The following is a 27264-nucleotide window of genomic DNA, read 5'->3' on the forward strand; positions in this document are numbered from 1 at the left end:
TATTAGCAGGAATCTTTGAAGTGATTCAGGCTCTAATTTCAGCATTTCAAACTCACAGGTTTATCCTGAAAAACCATAGTGAGCTCTTGTAAGCGACCCATTTTTTTCCCCTCTGCATTCTCTCTCTCTGCTAGTTTTCTACGTCTTCCCAATAAATTATGTATCACAATTTGCCATTTCAAAAATAATTAGAACTCCGAGTTAAACAACAAGGAATATCTGAGAGCAATACATTTTAGAAAAGACGTGTTTTGCACTTGGGGCAAAACAATCCCAGCTGCAATGTCACTGAATTATACATATCATCATATGGAGAGATGCACTTTCAGCGTACTTGGAGTGACTGGGTGGACCTGTGGAGACTCTTAAAGCCTCACAACAAAGATCTGCTCCAGGAAAACCAGGTTTAATACTTCACAGGCTCTCCCTTTCCCATGTCCCTGTGAATTGCTGCAGTAATAATAGAGGGAAAACTGGGAACCGAGGGAAGAAACTTCACAAAGAAAAGTTACACAGGAGTGGAAATTAATTTGGTGGTGGAACTATTAACTCCAGACAGGCAGGAGAGCATGTTCTGAGTCTTCTCCTGTTACAATTAGGCCGTAAACTCACTGGAGCAGGACAGACCTCTTTATTCCATGTTTCTGAATCCTGTGCAACAACCAGCCCGTGTCTCAGCTTCTTCCGAGCTGCTGAGGCACTACAGGTTATACCCACTGCCCTTCATTCATTCTGTGCATTTTTACTCTGGCATCAAATGCTAACAGTGGATGTTCAGAATAGTCATGCCCCTCCTCAGAACAGGTGCTGATTGAAACCTTTGTGCACCATCAGGGAATTTACAGCTGCTGTGCATTACAGGAAATCAAAAGGGAACACACCAACGACTATGCAAGCTTGCTATGCAGACGGTGGCTTGCATCCTACTTTCCGCAAAGCAGGATGCCTCCAACCAAAATATTATTTTCTTGTCTACTTATTGCCTAAATCCCACGCCATCCTCAGAGACAGCAATAACCTAGTCTGGGGGAAACAAAATCAGGTATCTAGTGTAAGTAAACAATGCACAAGTCCCAAACAGCTACTTCCCAAACAAAGAAGGCTTAGCATCTGATAAATTTAGGCCTCTAAAGCTGGTCAGGAATATATGATTGGATTCAACCCAGCAACCCAGGCTGACACTATCCCTGCCTGAGCAGATGAGGTAGGGATGAGGAAACTCATTGCTGAAGGTAGCAATGTGGCTGAGCCATGGGAAGGTCTCTCAAGTTTCTACAAAGTGCTGTCTCACCATGCTTGGCTTCAGAGGACTCTACTCAGCCCTACTTTTGTGCTAACCAGCACAAGGAAGACTTTTTCCCTGGGCTGGGTATTCTAAGCCCATTCATTCAAGAGCCCGTTGGCCTAAACTCAGAAGGAGCTGGCACAAGCCATCCCTAAGACCAGGCTGATAACAGCCTCTGGTTTGATCCAGGGAGAGGATGTCAGCCAAGACCTCAGCTGTCACACACAGATTAAACATCACCAAAAACCCCACAAAACAAAACCAAAATAAACCCACAGTGATGACCTTCAGTTACAGCATCAATCTGGGTTCAAGAGGAGGGAATAAACCCCAACCCAAACCACAAACAAACAAAGGAGCAAACAGAAAAAAAAACATTTTCCATGATAATTTTTTTCTGAAACCAGTCCTGGACTTGAGGGTGTTCTAAGAACTCCTTACAGGGCTTGTGCTGTGCTACAGCATGGAAAGCAGCCAAGCAATTCATTTATCAATTGGCTTGTGTGAGTGAACAGTATCTGTAGGGAACGTTGACCCATTTTTTTCACAAATCCCCCAAAAAAGGCTAGAGAAAAAAGCCAGGTATATACACAGAGAAAACAATGCTGTAGTTTAGGGTCTGCTAAGCCAAGAGCATGGACAATATGTCCCTTGGTGTGGTCAGCAATGAGGTCCAGGCAGCATGGCCTGAGGACCCTTGCCGCACAAGGAAACCTGCAGCATCCAAAAGAGACTGCCTAAACATGTTGAGCTCTTCTCGAACATATCCAGCTCTTTCACGACATCCTGATCTCATGCCTTGTCCTTTATGATGAGCTTGACCCACACTCCCTGTTCCTAACACAGTTTATCCACAAATTTTCCGTTTTCTTGCCTTGGGATTTGCTCCCAAGCACAGTGAATTTATTGATTTACTGCTGTAAGACAAGGAGCCACCAGTCATCACAAGGCAAGTATCCAAAAAGGTCCATCACCCATTTACTGCAAGCAGAAACCTTGGATCACATTGATAAAATGAACAGTTTCACTCTTATTAGCTCAGACAGAGCTCAATGCCATCAAGCTGTGGCATGTAATGAGGTTCACTTCATTAAGCACTGGCCATCACAGTGCATCCTTCCCCATCAGCCTTCCCTGATTAACCTTCTTACTCAAGACAGGTACACTCACTGGAAATAAGCAGGCCCATTAAACCACCCTCATTTGAATACATGTGTGATCTGGTGCCTTTTAGGATGCTTGAAATGACTAACAGATGTGTTTCCTGGACAGCATAGTCTTCCTGCTGTCTACCACTTCTTGGTGTGTCCCTCCCACCCTTTATATCGTGTCTCACTACTGCTAGAGACAGAGAATTTTTCTCTGTATCTCCTCTAGGGTCTTAGCTGTCAAACATCATTTTTCCAGCTCTCTATTTTTTCTTTTTCCCAAGACCCACACTTTCCCTCCCCTGCACTACTTGTTCAGATGATGACCACTCCTTCTCCAAGAGGACCCCACTGGCTGGCTGTGGCTCTGTGACACACTCTGGTTTCCTGCAATTCTCATTTACAGGGCACTGATGGTACAAGGAGCCTCAGCACTGGGCCAGAATCGTGCTCTGTACTGCACAAACAGGGTAAAGCATCAGTCCTGAGCCCCTGACCATGTGCCCAGAGGGATGCACGCAATAATGCAGCACCACACCATGCTTGGTATTACCTTTAGGACTCTGATAGGACTCTGATAGCTTTACAAAAAGAGGAAGTTTTCATTGTTAGTAAACCAATTTAATTTATTTAGAAGCAGTCAATTATGTTTACTGGGCTATGAAAGAACAGGAAGCGTCTGGCATCCACAGAGATCCAGACTGATCTCTCTGTCTCTTCTTGACAAGCAGCCAGTTTTGAGACCTATCTCGCCAGGCATACTAACACATCCACTTGCTTTCTACCCTGAGCTGCTGGGGAGACAGAGCCTTGTTATATCCCAAGGAAAAAAGGGAAAATCCCAATCATATGAGTGGTATAAAACTGACCAGGAACAAAGATGGAAGATGAAAGTTAGGAAAAATTTCATAGAGTAACCCAAATGGCTGTCCTTTCAGTGGTCCCATCACTATGCTCACATACACTTTTGAAGCAAAGAAAGTGCCCAGACAAGAGCAGAATCACTGCACTGTAAATTTACACAAAGGCAGATGAGATTAGAATCTGGCTATGCACTGTAAAGCTATCATAACTACAGAAATGAGAAGTGTATTATTAACTATCACTTTTTACTATGTAGAACTAGAACAAAGTTATTTGAAGCATAAAAATCCTGGCAAAGGGCTGCCATATTTAATAAATCACCAAATCAATTATTCACTGTGAAAATCAATTACTTACTTTAAATGAGAATCTTATGAATAACCTCATGCCCTTTCATGCCATCTAAGAAAGTTATAAGGGAATTAGTCGGCAAAAATTGCTGCAGTTATCTTTCATGTGCATTAAAAAGACCACACCAATACAGGGAATTTCTGCCAACAGAATAGTCCAGAACCTTTTAAGAGAGTCAGGGTATTGCTGTGGATTTACAGTGCAGTCAAAAGCAGAGTATGATCCATTGGGGCACCACCTATGATCAGGTATCTGGGTGGAATTCAGAAGCAATCCCATTGAGTCCATGCCATTTCACAAACGAGAAAACAGAGTACGACCAGCCAACTCTATACAAACGCCTCAACAACGTGACTTACATTAAGTACAGACGTAAAGGAACAGAAAGTGTATCTTCACAGGTCAGGAAATATTGCCACGAATCTCAGTGGAGACACTTTAAAGTGAATATTGCATGGCCTTGCAGCAGCTCCCCCTGCTCCTGCTTTTAAAGGTTTGCTGAGACGTGACTGTTTTCAGAAAAAGCTGGAAGTCCCAGCACAGTCTGCTTCCTCCCACCTACAAAAACCAGGCACTCCAGGAGCCCTACAGTGCAAAGTACTTACTGAGCTGTAGAGATATCCCTCAGCGTTCATGGCAACGTACAGACCTGCCTTCACCCCTTGGATTGCCACCACACGAAGACCCACAGGAATTAGATTGAAAAGGGCTGTGGAAGGAAAAGAAAAGCAAATGTTACAGACTCATCACCCTACATGGCCAATGCTGCTTTTGCCCCAGGGCCAGCCACCCCACTCCTGCCTCTCCACACTAGAGACTGCACTAGGATCAAGCATCCTGCTTCCAGCTACAGGGAAGGACTGCAGCTATGGAGCTGATGGTGAAAGGAAATTTTTAAAAGTGCTGAGTTTGGCTGCCTCCCAAATGCCTTAACACACCCATCAGTCTGTCTGATCACTGCCTTTGCAATGCCAAGGGCTCATCTGTGCTCCCAAGCAAGAGCATCATGACGGCTTTCTGAGGGCCAGCTGAGCCAGGGCAACTGCACATATTCAGACTTTGCCTGTGGCAAACACAACAACACAACTCAGTTTAGCTCACCCTGAAACACATTTAAGCCTAGTCACACTTTCCTGCATTTGCCATATGCTAAAAGAGTACACAGACAGTGACCATGGCCAGAAGAATGCAAATGAACTTGGCTGTGTGATTGCCCATGTGATCCTGGGCTGTCAAGGGAATGAAGAAACTCGAGAAGAGACAGCGCTCCACTCTGGGACATCAGCACTGCTCCCCATTCAGGATCAGCACTGGAGAGGACAGAAGAGGACAAGATCTTCCATTATTCAGTTTTACTGCAATCTTATTGATTAAAGCATTGCAATCACTTCCTCTCAGTTAATTACTTTATTGCTTGATTCCCACCCAGCAGACCCTGTATCTCATTGAAAGACTCTCCCCATGAGTATATACATTAATGTACTGTCAGGCTTTTGCTACATTTCTAACAGCATGGGCTCAAAGAGGAGACTATTATCAGCACTGATAGACTGAGCACTGAAGAATTAGCATGGCTTTGTTTCTATTGAGCTTTATAGGACAAGAGTATTTAGATGTTGCAGGATCCCTTGTGCTTCAGCTTACAAAGAGCTAACTAGAACTCATCCCAGGAAGCCAAAGATATGGAAAGACGAGCACAGGTCAGGCACCAATATAAGCACAAATACAGTGGAAGTACTTCACTCAAGGTCTCTTCTCACACAACAGCCCTGAAACAAGAATATGCAATGCCACTTTGCTCAGGACATTTACCAGTATCTTGGCTGAGTTGGTTTCAGGTTTGCCTCCAAAAGAGGATCCATAAATTCCAGCGCACATGAATAGAATTTTTTCTTCATTTAATTCCCAAGGAAGACCGGATGACTTCCCTCAATGAGCTGCCCAAAATGGAGACATCTCAAGTCTAACAAGAAGACCCCAAACCCCTACTCACATCTCAGACCTTCCTTGTGCTTTTAAGCACCATATTCAGTAAACATCAAAGCATGTGCTGAAGTCTTACAAATCCAGTGCCTGTATGTGTGTTTTTGGAGAGAATGTCAATAGATGTATATGGAAAATGCAGTCCAGGCTGGGTATTGGTCTGTGAATAACTGAGTCAAGGTCTGTGTACTCTAGTACTGTCCCTGGACAAGACAAGCACATCCCAGAGTAACTACTCAGCATTAGAAGTGTTGCCTATCCCTTTCTCCCTACCATGAAGGTCTAAAACCTGCAATTAACAAGTCTATAAGCAATTCCCCTTCCCTATTTCTTCCTCCTACTGAAAAATGGAGCATGTTACTGCTAATAATGAAACAAAATGGGCATCATCATTCATTTCCTACAGCCAATTTGTCTTGCATAGAAAACTTGTGACAGACCATTCAAAGCATTCATTAGGTAGCAAGGTGATAACACCCAGAATTAGGGTTGAGAAGTTCCATTTGGAAGCACCCACGTGTTTCCAAATCTCTTTCCACCTCTACATGCAGAGGGAGCAAAGAAACAATCCTATTGATTGTAAAAATTTTGTAAATTCCCAGAGCTATGTCTGCACTCAAATCTAGAAATACCTTTGTAGAAGTTGATTCCTTTGCTATTATGCTTTCAAATAAATATTTCATTTTTAGAACAGATTTAAAAGCTTTATAGTAATAATGTAAAAAAAAGTGTGGGGGGAACCCCACAATCAACCTCAAAAGCAAGATGTCTCATTTTTTGTCAGGAAAAAAAATCTGATTCATTTGAAACAGCAGATTTGGAAATAGGAAAGTGGACTAGCTATGTAGAAAAGAACTGGACACTGGGTGTGCTGATATGAAAAAAAGAAATTTAAAAAAATGCTTTAAAAATTGTTTCTCTACTGCAAATTGCACATATTCTATGCCATCTGCAGCTTCATGGAAGGGACATGCTCTTTTACTTCATGGGCAAAAGAGAAAAATCTTGAAGATGTTGAATATTTGTGCCCCTCTTTTCATTACATCTTACTATCTTCAACCAGCAGTATTTACACCTGACCCTACTACTTCTAGCACACTCCAGTCCTAAACACATTAGTATATTGTCACTGTTATGTTATGGTAATTTATCAACTAAATTCTGAATTCATGTTTCCCTATGGGTCTAAGTTATCTACAGAAACAGAAGAGTGAGGCAAGACCTGTCATAGACAAGGTGTGATCCATATGCTCAGCTTTAAACAGCAGCAAGTCAGGGGAGCTAAAGTCATTTACAACAGGTGATTTGTTCTTGAGCAAGACATTTGTGCTGCACATGGATAACAAAGAACTAATGGGGGATTCAACAGGCCAGAGCAGCTTCAGTGCATGAGGTGGTGAGGATTAAGATCCTGAGGGAGTAAGGCTGATGAGATGATCAGGAGGTTTGGTGCAACACATAATGAAAGAAAAAACTGAGGGAACTTAATTTCATTTGCTTAACTCAAAGAAGGGAAAGCCACAGACAGATTCTTCTCAGAGGAGCACAATAAAAGGACAAGAGGCACTAGACAAAAGCCTCAAATAGAAATGAGAACTGGATATGAAAAAAATTCTCTACAAGGAGAATAGTGCAGCACAGGAACCTGAATGGTTAGGAGAGGTTATGGAATAACTCATTCCTAGAAATTTTTGAAAGAACTCAACAAGGCTCTGTACAGCTCAAGAAAACTCAAATGGGATGCTGAAATTCAAGCCTTCTTAATCTTTTGGTGTTTCTGGCTGGAAATCCCCAAACAATATCCTAGGTATGCTGGGCTGTTTCCACCTGGTCAGTCCAGCTCACCTATCCTTTCTGTACTGTCCATTTGCCAAAGCTTTTTAAATGTTCAGCAGGATTATGTGGGCAGACAAGGAAGTCCACTTGCTCTTATGAAGGGGCACTACCCTGCTCAGCCCAGGGGAGAGCAGTAACAAAGCACTGACAGCAGCAGTAAGCCCTGAAAGGCCATTTGAGATCACTGGAGCTGGAAGGAAAAGATACTGCCCCAAGCTGGGGTTCATACATCACAGGAGGAACACAAACAGGGGCCTCCCACACCATACAAATGCACTCCAGAGGGAAGGAAATCCTTCACATATCCCCATGCCAGCAGCCAGAGAATGTGCCCCCTTGCTTACACTGAGATGGCATGTCTCTAATGGCATGGCAGAAGGAACAGATGTCCCAGTGCTGGCTCCTGGGGAGCTGGCTGGACGCCCATTCAAATGCCATTAGGATTTGGCTTCTGGGCTTTTTGTTTCTTTAAGTGAGAGGAGGTGGAAAATATCAGCTTCAAGAACTCACATAAAATGGGCAACAGATAATTAATTTTGAGATTGCTTAAATATTAGCAGTTCCTCTTATATAAATAACTGGGTTTTTATTAGAACTTTTAATTCCATCAGATGTATCTGAGGGACATGGAGTGTCTCATTTTAAACGTTTACTTTGCCAAAGTAAACCAATCTAACATATTCCATGAAAATTATGCATCCTTTCACAATGCTGATTTGAATAATCAGTGTGGGGATATAGAGCACAAAGCAATGTATGGAACACAATGTTCACCAGCTGTTTAACTGTGCCAAGATGACTCCTGCATGGAGAATAGATGGTCATTTAGGGTGGGAAGGATCTTCTTGTGGCCCTTTACAGTGCCCTTCCCTGCTGTGGATGCAAGTTAACCAATCCCTCTTCAGGGATGGGAAAATATTATCTATCTAGTCTTTGATGAGACTTGCTTTTGCACATACTTCTGACTGGCTGCTCAGGAATCTTTTGGAGAAGCACTTCAAAACAGGCAGTGAAGCAAATCTGTAAGCTGTTCACTTAGACAAGTAACTTCTGACTTTCTTCTGGTCAAAATTTGTGATTTTTTTGGAGGAAAAGAAAAGAAAAAAAGGCAGTTGGTTTTATTTTGGCACTTCCAAAGTGCAAAATGTGATTTCATTTTGAAGCTGTAACTGGAAGCTTTATATATTCTAAAATGTTCATTCAAATTGAAGATTTATGGACAAGACCATGTGGTAAAAAGCTATATAAAATTGAATAAAGCACAGTCCTAATTTCATTTTCAGGAGCCAAATATTATCAGGTTGGATTCTTTCCCTCTTTTGAGATCCCCTGAGATCAGAAGATGGGGAATTCTTTGGCCTTGATCTTCTCTCAAAAACTTGCCTAAACTTTCCAGCATTGTCCCTGACTTTGAGCCAGTGGCTTGGCACACTTCAGTGAGATGCCTCCTGTCCCACCAAGCTGCTGAGGCAGGGCTGCCATCTCACCAGAGAGATTTACACTACAGAAGTGTACTTCAGCCATCTATTTCCATTGAAGAAGACTAGGTGGAAGCAGCTCTCCAGTACCCAGCACCTGGCCAAATTCATCTCTGACATTTCTGGGGAGATATATAAATCACAGTTCTTTGGGCAACTGGGGCCCAACCTCAGCCATGGGAACTCAGGAGGTTCCCCTGCAACCACTGAGGGTGCAGCAGCTTCCCTCATCTCCCCTGTCAGCCTGAAATATTGCAGAATTGCTCTCACATTTCTCTGCTGTTTACCTAAATTCATCCCTTCTCCCATTTAAGCCCATTACTTTGTTGTTCAATCCTCCGTGATAGATGAGGGCAATGAATCCCTGTCATCTCCAGCCTATCTTCCCATGTTTTTGACAAATAGGCCTCCAATGGGATTTTCTGCAGCTTAAGAACACCCCAGGTCTCCTTCCTTTAAGAAAAAGCAGCTAACACAGCCCACTGAACTCACTCCATGTGTTGGTGTCTGACTGAGAGTATCTCCAGGCCAGATCCTTCTTGAAGGAGACCTGAGTCTCTGAGCATAGAGGTGTGTTGTGTGTGGTGTCTGTGTGTGTGTTTGTGTGTGGTGTGTGTGTGTGTAAGTCCATAGATTCTCCTGTTCTACACGTAAATCAGAAATTGTCTCACTGCACTTGGCAGTATTTAATTTGTTCAATATCAGTATATGAAAAAGGACTAAATCCTGACATTTGCATTTGCTACAGACCACGTTTCTGTGGATGCAGTCTCTTGGGTCATGCCACAAGGGCTTTGCCAGCCACCTGCAATTTCAGTCACCTGCAACTTTCCACAGCTCCTCTCTCCTTTATGGACCCCCAGCCCTGAGCTGCCTGCAGCAGGGCAGCCCCAGAACACACCATGCTCCTGCTACAGCACCCTGCAGCTTCCTGAGGATGGGGTAAACACCAGGGATGTGGGGCTGCAGCCACCTGCCTCCCCTGTCCAAGAGCACCTTCACAGGACAATGTCAATGCCCTGCTACATGTGCTGCACACCTACAGACACCCTCAACCTGCAGCCCAGGCCCTGCCTTCCTGGAGGAATGCCACCCTCAATCCAGCTAGGACCATCTTTGAATTAGACCAAAACTTGTCTGCAAATCAAGAAGGCTCCTCCTTTCACAAAGTACATAAAGTTTGTTTCCATCAACCCTGCCACACAGATGAACTTTTGTTCACCTATAATAATGACTGAGAAGACAAATTCCAAGCTGGCCAGGTTAAATACCCTTCTAGCAGTGGTACAGGGAGCTCCAAACCAACAGAGATGAGAAAAAGCAAGACTTGAGTCCTACTCTGTTGATGCAATTTGTGGCAGTAAGGATCTGAGCTTAACTTCCCACTCAGGGCATAGGCACTCATAGGCACTCTGAGCCTATGAAATGCAGAGATGCTGCAGAAAATACTCTACACATTTTTTAACCTTTTGAAGAGCTTTGGCATTGACAAAACAACTTCCTTTTCAAAAGGAACTATTGCTTTGTGTGCATTTAAACCAGTATGGCTCCTGCACGTGGCCATGGTTTTTAAACTGTGTGGCTCTGCTGCCCTTTGTTGCACAAAGCCAACGCCTTTGAACATGGTTTTGGAAGATGACCTTCTTTGACAAGGTCATTTGATACCCTCAGCCTTTACACCAGCCTCAAAGCATGAGACTTCAGTGAACAGCTGCTCTTCTCCAGCCTAGAAATTCCTGATGCTTGCTGAATTTTTTGAGGCTAAAATAGTGAAAGCGATTTTCTCCTCTTCTCCTTGGAGAGAGAATTCCCCGTATCCTTTACCCACGTGGCATGTGTATAAATATAATCTCCTTTCTCTTCTGGCAGCAATTCAAATCATGGGCTTTATTCTCCACCCCACCCAGATGGCAGTTACAGAATCGGGGCAGGAGGGAAGAAGATCGGAGAGGAAACATATGAAATTGTACTGGCAAGATTTAAAGGGGACAGAGAGATAGAAAAAAATGTGCAGAAAACAGCTGTCTTCCTCCTAATTTTATCTTTTCAAAAATGAAGCTGCACAAGTGAGACCCACTAGGTGATGCATTTGATTGTAATTGGGTTGCAAAACAGGCTAATTTTTCTTACTGTAGTCACTGTTTTCGTCCTTGGTCCCATCAATTGTACCATCTGGGTGCATCTGCAGGAAGTATTCCTGCTGGCTGAATAACCTTGTCACAATTCCTTTCAGCTGGGGTTCTGCAAAATAAAAATAATAATTATTACCAGATATATCAAGTAGCACAAGACCAAATTTGCTTGTCCCTCATTAAGCTCTGAGTAAATGTAGAAGTGCCTGGCAGGTAAGACTGCTTTCAGTGATTCCTTTCAAGCATGGTTGTACCTTTCAAGCATGGTTGTAAAATATTCATAGATAGTACACAGACATACAGGCAAATACAATTGAGATCAGATGAGCAGGTAAAATGAAATGCATACTTAGTGCAGTAGAAACAGATTATGAAACATCAATTCTCTGAAAGTTACCTACCAAATGAAAGTATTTAGACAGTTGATGTATTTAGAATATGCCACTTGTTCACAAGAGTATTTGCTAGCAGTGTTGCAAAGAACGTGCCCATTGTTTCTTATTCTGCTTGTGAAGCCGACCACCTTGCTTCTTGTATGGTTGAGTCACTATCATGCAGTGTCAGTTTTATGCCAACAAAAAGCTACTTAAATCACTGGCATTACAGTGGTGTAAAAAACAGAGCAACTGAGTGCCAAATCAGGGCTGCATGTGAGTCCAACTCTGTGGGACTTGGGGAGAAAAATTCAGAAAGGAACAGACACAAGACAATTCAAAAACTGACCTCTGAAGGATTTATGGGCCACCATAATGGTAAAAATAAAACAGACCACCTGTTTTAAAATCCTGCATGTTCCCTCCCTCCTAAAACATGTGCCACACACTCTGGCAGATTAGAATCTTTGTCTCCAACAGGGACCTTTCCCAGCTGCTGTGCATCATGAGCCAGCCATGCCCTGCTGGATCTTCCCTACTGCCTCTACAACGTTTTATACCTTCCTGCTGAACAGCAAAAGGAAAACATGAAGAAAAGCAAAACCAAATTGAACTTCACATGACAGAGGCATGCAGCTTTAGCACCTGTCTCCTCGTTCCCCTTACAATCACACAAACTAAGTGGTGAAAAACAAATTAGATTGCCTTAAAATTTGTCACAGGCATTGCTGCTGGAACAGAAGCTGATGCATGTGAGCAGACACACTTGCTGGATGGAGGAGATCCTCCCGTGTGACAGGAGGCTGTGGTTTTATGTGACCACCCACCAAAAGTAAATAAATAAGACCCAATTATTGCTGGCTCAATGGACAGGAAAGAATCCAGCGTAGCATACCAAAATCTCGTCAGGCTCCTGCCTTTCATGCCTCCAGTGAGGCTGTTTAATAAGCCATGGTTGTTACATAACCGTGGTCACGTTGTGTGTTAATGATCCCATCCAGGGCCCTGCTCTCGCTGCATCACTGCACGACTCCCCTTTGGGGAACCCTCACCCTGCTCTCCTGCACTGACAGCAGCAGCAGCAGGATCTTAGATGCAGACAGGCTGCAGGTGCAAAGGATTTCAGTTTCAGCAATCCCTACACTAGCCAGGGGAGAGTCAGGTACTTTCTCACAGCTACAAAAGCCACTGAATAAATCAGATCAGATGGTTTCTATGCTGCCTTAAAAAAGAAGTTATTTCAGTGCAGTGAGTGCTGTAGGCTGCAGTCAGGCTTTCTCCCAGCAAGACTCAATGCTGGGACAGTAAATAAATACAATTGTACTGGTCATCTACTAAGAGCTAATGCTGGTCAAGCCATGGTATGTCAAAATGACACCTAGAAACATTTAGTTCATTCTTCTTACCTAATTGAATTACCTATTTTGTTGAATGCAGAAACTTGATTTAACTTGCCTTCTGTTAGAAAAGCACATCAAAGCTACAGGAAATAAAAAGCTGCAATCTCAGGCACAGATGCCTGCACCATCCTCCTCAAGTCTGTCCCCTTCCACCCTTTTATCTATTACCACAATAGTAAAGGCACTAATAGGCACTTCTTGTTATGAGACACCTACATTTGAGTCCCTGAATGAATCTTAGCCTCAATTTTACTCGCTGGTTAAATTTTAATGTTTAAGTACTTTGCATGAAATGGAAGAGCTCCCAGAAGGAGAGATTTAGAAGACGCTCCTGCAGTCTGAGGCTTTCTGTGTGCTGGGAAGTGGGGTGGTCTTGTCTTAAAGGTCTCTGAAGAGGAGCAGGGAGAGAAAACAACCCTGACCTTATCTCTTTTCTTCAGAAGATGACTTAGCTGCGGGATAGTATTAGAATAGAACCCTTTCCTCCTTTTTAAGGATGCAAACTGTATTTCAACCATGCAAATAATTTTGGAACAGGAATCTCTCCCACTTTTACTAAATAGCCTACCAAGTAAAACACTGAACAAATCAGCTTATTATTTATAACTTGTGACATTTTCAGAGTTTATCAGAATAACACCCAAGATCCCCTGAGGCTTCCTTGCATCATTTCTATAGATGCAAACATTTGCACCAGAAGGCTGTATCAGCATAGCAAATATAGGGTAAACCCCGAGGTTCCTTTCTGTTGCTGACCTGACTGACACCTGGTCAGCTTTAACAACTGCCCTCTTCATAATGCCAGCCTTTTCTGAGTCATTGCCTACCTAGGGACAAGTTGGAGGGGAAATCTTGTGTTACATGACCTGATTTTGCTGAATGTAGAGGCTCACACCCAAACTCAAAAGTAAAACTCAAAGGGAGCAAAGCAGAGAGCTCTCAGCCATACCCAAAACCACATTCCTCCTGACCCTAATACAGCCTGAAAGCAGCAGAGATCCTGTCTCTCTCCCTGCACAGATCCTCTTCTGCAGGAACTCACTTAGGATGCCCTGTAGAAAAAAAAATGCTTCTTCCAGACACGGAAGAACCAGAGAGCATGAGAGCATTTTGGAGACACACAGGTCTCTCCTTCCCTGGATTCTTCATTTCCTTGGGTCTCTCTCTACAGCAGAGAAGTGCTGGTGAGAACCTGCACCTTTAGAGGTACCTTGGGTACCTTTAGCTGCCTGAAGTAAACACAGGAGCAGTGCAGGGAGGTGCACAGCCAGCACCGAGTTCTCTAACACAAGGAGGGATGCGGAGTTGAGCAATGGGTGATCTGTCTCACACAGTACAGCCATATCTCCAGCTGAACTGATCTCTCTTTGCATCCCAAACCCCCACAGGCTGGCCAGGCCATGTCCACAGCATCCCAAAACCACCAGGATCTCTCCAGTGCCTGCAAAGGAAGCAGCTCAAACACAAGCAGGTGAACAGGTAACAACAGCTGCTGGAGTAGTTGCTTCCCACCAGGGAACCCCTTGTGTTATGTCTGGGCATAAAGTGAGGTACTGGGATTTGCCATTCATACAGTAAGCAGCATGGCTGGAGGCCTATAGACAAAATTTTAGGCAAAGGCAACTTTTTAACAAGAAGTAATGATTTACCCATCTTCTCCTCTCAGTATGGAACCTGAGGAGAAAATTGTATAATCACAGGACGGGAATTTTCCTGCTAGCCCAGAGGTAAAATGCTGCACGTGACTTTTAAGAGACCTACTTTTGTCAAATCATATATTTTAACATCACCTCTTTCTATCTACAGATCAATTTTATCAGTCTTCCAGCACTGCTGACCCTGATGCTGCAAGCATTTGTGCTGAAAACCTCAGTTTATAGAAAAAACCCTCAAAACCAGTAGGTCTCCTTGTCAGTTAAGGATGCTGAGACACCCTGGTAAAGTCAGATCAGAAAGACAATGAAATAGACTGAGAACTTTCCAGGTTTGCAATAAAAAGAGAACCACCCTTCCCAGCAGACATTATTGACAGTGCTTATTGGAGTACCAGGGGGAAAAAATACAATAAAACCCCACAACTGTAATACTTCTGTCTATACTTCCCTCAGTGATACTGCTCCAGGCTATCTTCAGTAAGAGAAAGAAGCAAACCATAAAATAAAGAGAGAAAATGAAGCACAGATAAGCAAAAAATTCTGCAACGAGCATTTTCTTTCTATAATTCTTAGAATTTATCACAAATCAAACTCAAACCTACTCTCTAACCTCAGCCTTGTAAAGCAAATGGGACTCAGATCCTCTTGCTTTAAAGGCACAATGCTGCATAACACACTTGGGATAAACCTATTCCTCCCACTCAGGCTCCTCCGTGTGCGCTCCTGTTCTGCTGTAGAAGCAGCTTTCCCTGCAGAAATGGAACTGAACTAACATGGACAAGACTTCAGCACCAACTTAGTGTCTCTCTAAACACAAAATCAAGCACTTCAGAATGGATTTAAGAAAGACATTCTTGCTGCCTTAGTCCCAAACTATTGACTGAACAGAAGAGATTTCCATGCAGCTTCTACTCCCAGTGCAGACCTCATGCTACCAGGTTTCCCATGCAATATGCAAAGGGATATTTTTATCCCTACTTGATAAGCAATACTTCAGGATGCTTACTTTAAAGATCCCGTTTTAGCTGCTCATGTACAGCTGTTGAGGGCTGGAGAGGATTAGAGAAAACTCAGTGGACTCTCTTTATGCAGATACAGTAAGCTCAATTTCTTCAAATGTGCCAATTCCAGAAGAAGCAAGGGAAGATCATGCTCAGGAAGCACCACGATGGGGACATCAGAGTGCAGAACTGAACAATATCACAGAGCAAGAGCTAAGCTGTAACTCTCCTAGTGTGCAGCACCTGTCAGACTGGACATTTTCCCTTTGGTGAAGACACAGTTGCCACCTAATGACCCTTCTTAGAGCAGTCACTCACTGACAACTCACTGAACATCCCCTGAAGGGCATCTTTCTTGGTTACCCTTTCCACAGGTCAACTTCTGCCTGCTCTGCTTTTAACTTTCTGAGCCCTCTGGCACAGCTGAGGCTAACTAAATCATGATCTGACTGCTAATCTTCTTGTCTCTACTTAAATGGTAATGTGATGCTGCCATTATTCACTTCTGTTGTCCTGCTGCTGAGCCTTAAAGTCATCTCAGTTCACCATGAGCTGCTGTGCTTCCTGCCTTATTATGCAGCTACACAATGATCTTCATCCTCCTGGGGCTTGCCAAGGACATGATAGTTGCAGGGTGCTCACATGCACGTTGTTTGATCTCCAGGGACACGCTCACTGAAGGCCAGAGGATCATGGCTAAATCAGCTACTCTGCAGAGTCATGTCCCTCACCCTAGAGCTGCAGGCATTGCTGAGGATATCTCCTGTGTGCTATGGGGAAAAGAGCAAGAGCACTGACAGAAATATCACTCTTTAATGACCTTTTCATTTAGCTCTCCTATTTAAGGTGAAAAAGGAACTCACCCCTTAAATGGCAAATGGAGAACACAGAAGTATAATAACTCCTCTTAATGCAGAGAGGAGTTAGGAGGTTATGCATCAATGCAGCATTTAGTAAAGCCCCACTGAGGGCACCAACTCTGGCTTATTTCCATCAGCAAAACAGCAGCACTAAACCCCTGGGAGAGGAACCCTAGTTTCTTATCATGACTCTAGGGTAGCTCAATTTGCTCCAAACCTTGAGCTCTGAAGCAGCAAAGAACAGCACACTCCAGCTGCAGCTCCACTATGGAAGGCAGTCTGATATGGACTCATTTCTTGCAACTCTCAGAATGCCCCTTATTAGGGCAACACAATAGCCTGAGGCTGCAGCAGCCAGTCCTCACTTTGCCTTGGGCTGGGAATTATAAAAGGACTCAACATAACCATACACGTTTGTTAATCTGAATTCTCCAAATCAATGGCACAGAACTCAGAGGGGCCACTTTTTACTGAACTCTTAAAAATGATGAAGGGCTTAGTGACCTTTGAGGGGTTTGAGCCACTGGCTCCAAGGATTCTTGCAATGCACAGCAATGCTCTTGGTTGGCAGGCAAGCCTCCACTTGAGGCTACTGGTGCAGAACTGCTTCTAAATCTACTTCAGAAGTTACTGTGCTGGGTGCCAGTGGTACTCAGTGTGGGTTATAGCATAAACTCTGAAGCTTCTGGCGTTACTGCTGTCTGCACAAGGAGCTGTCAAAAAAGAGAGGATCCTGCAAGCTCAGATGGGAAGCAGCGATTTTCTATACAGCAACCTTCAATAAGGTACAAGGAAGCACCTACTGCAGAATTTCCACAGGAGACTTGCCCATTTGTTTGCTCTCTCTCACTGCAGCTCAGTGCCTCTGTCTGGTCTTAGCACAGCAAGGCTGTGAGAGATGCCAGCAGCAGGCTCCCAGAACAGTCCCTCTGGCACCTCCTAAGGACATTGGGCTGGTGAGGGAGAAAGCATCTCCAGCTCTCCTCTGAACCACCTCGGCATGCTGCTGACTCCCTTCTGTGCCTGTGCAACAGTTTTGCTGAGGATGTGACTGCAAACATGGGAACTGTAATACATCTCAGGAGCATATTTCACCTAAATGTTCTTCAAACATTTGTTTATTGCAATTAAACATTTTAGCCTGGAATTTACACATTCCATTATTCTTATTTCCCCCCATTCAGGCTGCAGCTGTCATAATGGGAGCTTGATTTATGACTCACCTAACCAGCACTCAAATCCTTAGCACACCAAGCCCAGCATGCAAGTCAGAGCATAAACTGCTCCTAATTTACTTAGATTAACTCCGCATTTTAAGTGCCACTGCAGAAACTGCAGTTCCCCTCCCCTAAAAAGGATGGGTTCCAGAATACTCGATAAGCCAAATTTTGCAAACACAAATTTTGTAGACAGAGAAGGGCACCAAAATCCTTCCTTCGGAAGTACGGTATTAATGAAGGCTTGTAATAAATCAGCACGAAATCAGCAAGCCCCATGCAGATTACTATGGTGACAGGCATCAGCACAGAACTCAGGGATGAAAAGCTGAGGGAAATAAATGTTGGGCTCATTTTCCCAGTCAGGAGCTGCCAAAATCTCCAGGGTGTTTGGAGTTAAGATGAAGTAATTTGGCTGTCTCAAATTAAATGCATCACTATCGACGTAAATTTAATAGCTCAACTCACTACAATGCTTCACTGAATCCACCCAGAGTGGGAAGCTCAGGAATAACACCACTTGCTGCTGTGAAAGGAGCTGCTGCCCTTGAAGACCCAGAGTGTTTCCTCTGGCCCAGCAGCTCTGCCACGCAGCCACTGTGGCTGTAAGTCTTCAGCAGATGCTGCACATGGCTCGCTGTGGCTGCACCTGCAGTGAGTCACGCACGGAGCAGGTCGGAGCATCGTGAGCCACACGCGGGGATCCTGGAGGACACTCCAACTGTGTCATGCAGGTGTGGAGGAGGGAAATCCTGCTGCAAAGTGCTGAGCGTTTTCAGCTCCCACAGGAGTCACTCAGTGCACAGAACTGCAAATGCAGAGGCAAGATGTTTATTTCCCAGTGTCACAGTATTTTCCAGTTTCTGTCACTAAACTCAGCAAAATTGTTTGGAGCTGAAGGACATTTATTCCTTGAGGAAGCCTAAAAGCAGGTGGCCAGGATGGCCTGGGCAATGCAGCCTGTAGCATCCTGAGTAACAGGCAGGGAGAGGGCAAAAGAACTGCAGAGCCAAGGGAAGTGAGTGACAGAGGAGCATTTGTGTTTATGTGCCTGCACATAGGTCCAGTCACAATAGCTAACAACAGCTACCCAAGAATTAGAGAGCTCTGTAGCAAAGCCAGGTATCCAACCCCACCTTGCAAAGCTGCCATGAGCCCCTTTAGTTTAGATGCAGCCATTTGGTTTAACACACTGGCACATCACCCAGCCTGTGAGTTGGATGGAGAGATGGAAACAGACTGACTTACATCAAGATTTGCTCACAGGTCTGTGGTTTTGGGGGCACCAAACAGTCGTTCCCAGCTCCTTTCCCAATGATGCAGAACAAAGGCCATACCCAGCTTCAGTTTAACATTACAGGGATAGTGTCACCCTCCAATTACAAAGCATTCATTTGGAGAAGAAAATGGCTCTGGGACAACAGGGCTGCATGGCACACTTGTGTATTTACTCATCTCAAGCGTGGATCTCCACCCAGGGCTAATACAGAAAAACAACTGGTGATTCCAGGATGCATTACATGTAATAACAGGCTGTGCTGGCAGGGATGGCCTCTCTGTTTGAAGAACATGATTCCAAAAATGACATTTCCCTAACTCAGAGGGATGATGGGCTCAAGCTGATGACAGCACCCATCAAAGCAATCGCCTCCTGTCACCATCACTGAGTCACTAGAGCAGAATGGCACCTTGTAGGCAAAAAGAGCATCCAGAGAAGAGATTTCCTTTCCTGTGCTGGTGCCTGCCAGGAGGAATAGTAATTAGCTCTCCAGCATGGAGCACAGCTGCCTGCCTGCACCCCTCCACAATACCTGCTTTGCTCTGAGTCCCTCCAGGGAAGTCTTATTTCTCAATTGTAGAGTAGGTGGAAATGATGTGATTGCACATCCGTGGCATTTATGTAGGTCCTCCCATATCCAGGGAATCAGCTTTACAGGGACGTTAATACAAGTCTGAGGTAAGGGGCAGAGAAATTAGTCATATAAAGCATTGAAAATTAGGGGTGCCACATGGAATCACTGCTACATTTCTGTGGATAATCTTAGCACAGCCTACAGATGTTAGAAGGTAGAGAAGTTATCCTGCATCACACAGTCTCCAAGATCTGGATCCCATGTGACAGCCACCTAAGGTCAACAGCTCAAGGATAACAAGGTATGAAGTCAGGGATGAGTTTTCCCAGAAGGCCAGCACCAAACTAATGCACATGACACATGGGTTTCCCACTCTGCACATACACCAAGGACAAAACAGCCACCACAGCACTGCAGGGCCAGAGAGAAACCCAAAGATCACTGCAGGTGAAACAGTGGGACAGAAAGTGGATGAGAACTGATGGCCCACCTGCCACCAGGTATTTTGGCACAGAATTGCTGACTACCTCTGAGTAAAACTGTCTAGCTGAATATTTTGCTGGAAAGTTCAGAATAAGAGTAGATAAAGCTATATACTCAATCTCGCTAACAGAAAAAAAGAGAGAGATCTGAAAAGCGTGCAAGTTTTCGTTTTTTCTTTTGACACAACATTTTCTTTGGAAATTTAATGAAAAAATGTTAAAAGAGCCAGAGATTAAATCCAAAGTTTCATTTTAAGTACAATGAAAAACTGCATTGAGTCTGAATTCTCTTCTCCTCAGAAACTTCTTTTATTTGACCAGAGAACTAAAAAAACTAATTCTTCATACAGTTCACTGCCACGTTTGTCTTTGTCTCCCCCAGGATGTGGTTTATGTTGCTGTGTTGATCCAGTATGTTTTAGCAGCAGAAAAAATTTCAAAACATTTCCCTTTCAAGAGCAATTTTCTACACCTGTATTGACTTGAGCTCTGATGATAAAACCAAAGCCAGGGAGGAACAAAAGGCATACAAAAGAGATGTTGGGCTGTTCCAGAATTTATGCAGGATAAGCTTTTTCAGGTAAAGGAATTAAAAAAAAAGAAAGAGAAATTTAATGCAAAAGAAGTTGTAGCTACAGCTCCTAAGCTGTCATTTTCCAGCACAGTCAATTCCTTGGCTACTGAAAGTTAAATCTTGCTCATAAGTATGGATAGCAGAGCATGCAAAATGTATTATTTATTTTGAGGAACACCCTGCAATTATTCCTGACATATTGTGTAATTAGCCAAAATTACAGCATATTCACCGAGAGTGAAACAAAGGATAGCATAAATATTATGTGTGAGCCCACAGTCACTGAGCACATTTCATCTGGGTGCAGACGTGTCTCATGAACCAACCAAGTGTGGTTCTCCCTGGCCCCCTGGGCTGTGCCAGCTCCTGAGCTGACACCCACAAAGGAGAAACATGGGGAGTAAAATCCTGACTTTCCCTGAGCCAGCAATGGGAGCTCAAGAGCTGTGTGAGGGTTTAACAAATGGGAACACCCACACTTGCAGAGCTTTCAGGATGACTGAGCCCAAAGCTCATACCAGAGAAGAAGGGGTATATTCCCATGCCTGTTATCCCAAGAGATGCAGAAAAGTGAGCTCAAAGGATGCCTGGAGAAGCTGCTTGCTTTGCTTTCTCGAGCTGACAGGAGGAGAAACTGAAAAGCAGCTGTGCCCTCTTGCCATGCTTGCAGCACCTCTTGGCCTGCAGCTTACCAGGGAGAAGGTTTCCTACAGAGCTACATGTCAGACCCATCCTAAGGACTTGTTTGATGGCTCTGAAATCCTGGGCAATGCTGTGGCAGTGCTCTGCCATGTGTACAGTTAGAAAGATTTTGTTTTGTTTTCTTGGCTCCAACACGCAACAAACTTCCTTCACTGTTAATCAAATTTCTTCCTGGTTTCATACAAAGATGTGGTTTGGATATTAGGACATTCTACCCAGAATTTGCCCCATGGGAGGGTACAAATACAAGTTTAAGAACATCTTTCCAAGGAATGCACATCTGGAATCAGCGTAGGAATGAGGCTGGACTAATCAACAGTGGGGTCCCTTCCAGCCCTGCTGCTGGGTGACCATGACTCGGTGGCATTAGCACATTCTGTACTCCAAGTTTCGGAAGGGCTCCACCATAGAGTCCCCATCTCCCCTCACCCTGAAGTGCCCCACACAAGGCACCCTATCACTAATAGCACTCAGGTGAACAGAGCAGACACCATCCCTGCTTTTCCAGCCTGCCACAGTGCTGGGATTTATGCTATTCTCAGATGCTAAATCTCTTCACTTCCCCTATCAATCCAGCAGGAGTGAAATACTGCAGAAACACTGAGAAGTCCCTCACACAAACAAAACATATTATGGAAACAACCAAATCAATATCGCACCCTGCTCTGAATGCCTAGAAAAGTAAATTCATTAAAAGAGAAAATGGACAGAACATACTACCAACAAGCACTGAGGAGAAATTAATCACTTGAGATGTTATCAGTCTCGGGGAAGGTACCTGGTCCTACCAACACCAGCTCACAGAAGTGCCCTGGATAATCACTGGATGGCAACTCAAGGAAAAGTTTGGGTCCCAGTGTCATTCTGCAAGCTGTAAATAGTTTTAAGTGATAACATAGTCTTTTGCTACAGTATTCCTCAAGCAATCTCACAGCATTTTCCAATGAAATGAGCATGTGAAACTCCTTTATTTAACAGGTAATGAGCCTGTGATGTGGAAAAAATTAAAGCTTGAATCAGTCGGGTTGTATTACAAGATTTTTTTCTGCTCATTGCACTAGTGCAGCTTAAGCATTTTTGTAGCAGTTTGGAAGCATTTTTGATTCAAAACTATGCTGTTACTAAATTTCAATAAATCTTATACAATACCCAAATGCATAATGAAAATGTGCTGCTTGTGCCATTCTGGTCTAAAACATTTTACTTCAAAGAGCAAGATTCTGCTAATAATGGCCAAAATTCCACCATATGATTCAAAGTTCTTTCCTTTCGCTTTGTGAAAAATATGTATTTTTTTTAATCTACGTAATGATTTTAATTTTCTATTAGAGCCAAAGGTTTTCTTCAAACTAGTGAAAACGCACGCTCCAGGTGTGAGAAAGCCATCATCAACTTTGTTCCATCTAAAGCTCTGTTTTAAATAACAATGATGTTTTATTGCTGCTCATCTCTCAGCACAAGCCCCTCACTCCTGGCATCAGGCAGCCCTCAGGACTCCAGTGGGACAGGCAGGTTCACTGCCACCCAACTGCCATCTCAGAAGAGAGCTGAAATCAGGGAGCTCCCTCTCCAGGGACGCGTGTGCTGAGGATGACACAGTGCAGATGGAGTGAAAACAGAAAATCTGCCTCTCCAACAGGTTTCTGAACAAAGCTCCTGCTCCCCCGGCTGCCCAGGAGGGATCAGAAAGCTCTAAAACTTCACTTGGTGCTTGTTAATCACTCAAGAGCTGCTATGGGGCTGTAGCTCTAAAATCCTAGAATTTATTTAATGGAAAGTAGAGTGGAAGAAGAAACAGGAAGAAAAATAGAAGAAATGTTTATAGAAGCAAAGAAAGTAGGAGTGGCACGGAATGCAATTAAATGAAAGCCAAAAGAAACATTTAGAAACGTTTCAATAGTGATGCCGTGTGCCCGCCAGCAGGCAGAGCCCATACTGATGAGCACCACACCTCGCTGCAAAAGCCAGCAGAGAATTACTGGTCACACCACAGGCTCTGCCAGCCCTTTTAGCCACGGTAACAGACACCCCCCGCGAGAGTGATGCTGATCACCACAGAATGACTGCAGGGACGGCTGCAGATCGATACCAGAGGCAGCCAGTGACTCACCCCGGCTCCAGTTACAGGAGCTGTGCCAGGAAAAGCACCAGCCACACAGTAAGTGGATGGTCCAAGCCCCTCACCTGCCAGCAGCTGATCCCTGCATCTCCTGCAGCCCAGTGGCTCCAGGAACCCTTCAGCAATCCAACCCTAAGCTGGGCACTGGAAGCCAAAAGCATCTGTCTTCTTGCTAATTTCTGCTGTTTCTCTATGTTCTGGAAAATGTGGACTGGCTTTTTGCAGCCTGGCTTCATTTGCACCAGACCCATCCACTTGACCTTTTGCAAACAGTTTTGCTTAGGGGGATGAATGAAATGCATTTATTTGGCAGCTCAGGCAACATGGGTGGCAACTGCTAAGCAAAGAAACTATCTGTGCAGCCAGCAAGGGGAGGAGACAGCCAACTATGCTATTCTAGATAAATAACAATTAAGTGAGCATGTTCTATTAACCCCAAGACCTCTCTTTTCTTCTTTCATTTAAATCCAAAATGCTTAAGTATCTCAAGAAAGGAACATTTCAGGGGGATTTTATCATAACTGCAATCAGGTTTCAGCTGGAGGAGAGGCACAAGTAACAGAATTACATTGCCTCTCTGTGGTTACTTTGCCAGTTCACAGCAAGTAGCTGTCCACTGGATGTTACACATACTCTTAACAGAGAGGCTGCTGGAGGGAAGATGAGACAGGAGTGTCGAAGCACTCCATAGGTGCTGCTATGGGATGTGAGAGAAGCTCTGTGCCCTCCACCACTGTAGGGGCTGTATCTTCACCCAGCACCATGTACTGCCCCCACCATGAGAGGCAACCAGCCATTTTCTGACATTTGCCAATGAAGTAGCACAGGCCAAACAAGAACTATTGGGCTGAAAAGGTCCCAGGAAGAAAGATGGGGAACACAGACAGGTGATAGTATAACTGCTTCTCTTCTTGCACCAAAGCTGCCCACCTTCTGGCCAGTGAAGTGCCAGAGGTCCACAGCTGAGGGCTTCTCTTCAGGAACATGGCAGTGCCAGCCAAGCACCATGGGAAATCGAGTTTGTTTTTGTACTCGGTAACACTGAAGGAGGTAGGGGGCATTGATGCAAGCCAGACTGGATTGCACAAAATTCCACCTCCCACACAAAACTTCAGGTACAACAGGTGCACATGCTGCCAAGAAGAGAGAGGAGCTGCTATTGCTACCTCCTCCCTTGCTATCAAGCATAAGACCTCAACAGTCTTCCAAAATCAGAGCCCTGCCTAAAGCTGCAGAATCCCAAGCAGCATCTCCTCAGTGTGTACTCTGGCACAGCAGAACAGTTACCTCCTCATGACAAACTCAAAGCCACAGAGCAGATGCAGCAACACAGCTGCACAGACCCCTTCCATGACGCTGCTGCTTCCAGCATTAACCTTCATCTCCTGCTGCAGCCCACTCCATAGGGAAAGTGCAGAGTGCAGAAATGCCTGGAGGTGCTGCACGGAGCCTCATCACACCAGCAACCAGCCAGCAGCTCCTCCCAGAAGCCTGGAAAGGCTCAGGACTCAGGTCACCACCCTGGTTTGTGGCTTTGTCCCTCTGTCACCTTTAGCCAGGGCATTCTGGAATGAACACAGGACAAAAGAAGCGTTTGACAAGTGCCAGCTTGCATCCAGGTGCATTTTCTCAGCAGCCACATAAGCTCCATCAGGGTGTCAGAAAGCCTCATTCTAGTGCTTGGAACAAGCACAGTTATTTGTCTGAGCTGCAGCGTGGGGGCTGGAAAAGCCAAAATGAGTGGTCTGCCTGAACAGTGAATCCCACAGTCGTGTTCCACAGCTCTCAAGAAAGATGCCTTCTGTTTCACCATTTAAATAGAAATGTGTTGTAGCTGCTATTTTCAGAGGTACTGTTAAGAAGCTGTAGCTGTACAGCCCTGTGACCGTGCTGCACAAACTCAGTCTCTGCGTTGACTCCCTCAAAGCATAAAACCCCTGCTCCTGCAAGCAGGATGAGAAGCACCCATGAGGCATCCATGGTTCTCCTACAGCTTTTAAAACAGATGCAAAGTAAAACCAGCCTCTGGAAAGGCAGAGTTATTTCAGGATTCTGCTACATGTCAGAAGACAGCGAAGATAAAACAATAGGTGTAGTAGTTTACTCCACACTCAGAAAGGATAATTCATTAACATGAAGAGTCTTGCATTGGCTGGGGAATAGAGATGAACCACGTATTAAACAGGAGAACAGAGTACAAAGGTACTGCTCCCCGACAGACTGCAGCCAGGGCAGCCCAGGCATGGAGCAGATAATTTCAGAACAGGTCACTTCTCAAGACATTTCCAAGATCAAGACACAATAATAATGCAGTCATGGCAGTGACACTATGACAGCACAAGGAGCATTTGGAAATGTATCTGTATTCAATGACTAGTTCTTTATTTAAAAGTTAGTTCTTTGGATTTGCTTTCTCTGACCTGTTCTTGTCTATGTTCTCGGTCACCTTCTGCCAAGCCATGAAACTTGCAAATATGAAAGGGATGTCAATCTCTTACATGCTTTGCTTGATAAAATTCCTCCTTTGACTTTAGTAATAACAAATCACAGTTTGGTTTCAGCTGTGCAGGAATAGAAAAATCTCAAAAGTGATGTGCACATGACTGTTCAGAAGGGTAAACCAAATGATATAAATGTCAGAGGGATGAAACAAATGCCTGCCAAGCCATTGTGGTTCAAGGTATTCCTTTTTGGGGAGGGGAAGGAAGGAAAGCAGATAAGCTCAACTGCATTTGCACTTGCTCCCCAACACAGTGAGACTCATGATTATGTTTGTCTCTCAAATAGCATCGTCAGCTCTCATGACAGCTCACCTCTCCTCACTGCCCAAGTCAAGCTGGTGATAGTAACTTATCTGTTAAAATATGAAGTACCTGGTCTACTGGAATTTTCTAAATTTGTGTTGAATTCAGCAAAACAAGAAAGAAAGGAAGAAAGAAAACCTTGTCTCCATTTTGATATTGTTTTGGAACTTAAGCTTTTGGCTTTATATTTCAAAGGAACATTTCATTTAGAAGAATACCTGAAAGTAAGGAAAAATACATATATCGGAATCTTCTAAATGAAATTGCACCTTCACCCCCTCCCCACCCCCCAGCAGTTTTATCAGTCAAGGATAAATTGATTTATATGGATCTTTTATGGTGAAGGAAAATAATCACTCACAAGCCACTTTTTGCCCTGACTCTCCCGTTTGGCTGGTGACGGAGGAATCAATCATTTGTATTGATCTAATGATGAGCCTCTGCTGGCTAATGATTTCCCCTGCTCTCACAAGCACATCTACCCCTGAGGCCATGGGGACAGAAGATATCCATCCCTCTCAGAGCTTGGATGACTTCCATGGATTTTCTTGGCATCAACCATACTCAGTCCAGAACTAGCACGAAGCGGCTTACTGACTGACATGCTCACCCATAAGCTGTGCTGGGAAGCAGGCTGGCAGCTGAGTTTTCCATGCTCTGGAGAAAGCCAGGAACCTGCAGCTCTTTCCCAGATTTTAGACACTGAGAGCTCGGGGTTGCTACCTGACCCCCAGCCACACACCGTGACATCCACCACATCTGTAAGTCACAAATGTGTGTGATACCACGCCCAGGGATCAACTGGATAAAATGAAACCCATCTGCCGAGCTGCCCTGAGCAGGAGGGAGCCTCTTCCTCCTTCCTGATTATGTCGGCATTCCCTAGCACGGGTGGTGCAGAAGGAGCACAGAGCACTGCCCCAGCCAAGGAACACCCATGCCCTTAGGGTGTTATCCAGGTTCAGGTCTGGCTGGAGACTTTGATTTCATGCTCTTAGCTCAGCTAGCACTTCTATGAGCTCTTGCTGTCCCGCTGATGCCACATTTCCAGCCATTTCTATTCCCATCAGCCACTTCTTAGATGCAGGACACAGCACCAAATTCTGCAGAGGAGCTGGCAGAAGAATGCAATGGACCCCCTTGGCT

The 27264-nt window shown here is 44.4% G+C and overlaps 1 protein-coding gene across 3 annotated transcripts in view; it reads right to left on the reverse strand.

Moving 5' to 3' along the window:
* Positions 1–27264, reverse strand: part of FGF12 (fibroblast growth factor 12) — a 216001-nt gene that overhangs the window by 64178 nt on the left and 124559 nt on the right. For all 3 annotated transcript variants that reach the window (XM_056498946.1, XM_056498945.1, XM_056498943.1), the window contains 2 exons: positions 11076–11186; positions 4254–4357 (listed from right to left, as the gene is read on the reverse strand). In XM_056498946.1, the coding sequence (XP_056354921.1) occupies positions 4254–4357; positions 11076–11186 (215 nt within the window). The remainder of the gene's footprint in view (positions 1–4253; positions 4358–11075; positions 11187–27264) is intronic.

This window comes from Oenanthe melanoleuca, chromosome 9, assembly GCF_029582105.1.
Source record: "Oenanthe melanoleuca isolate GR-GAL-2019-014 chromosome 9, OMel1.0, whole genome shotgun sequence".
In the NCBI taxonomy this organism is placed as follows: domain Eukaryota; kingdom Metazoa; phylum Chordata; class Aves; order Passeriformes; family Muscicapidae; genus Oenanthe; species Oenanthe melanoleuca.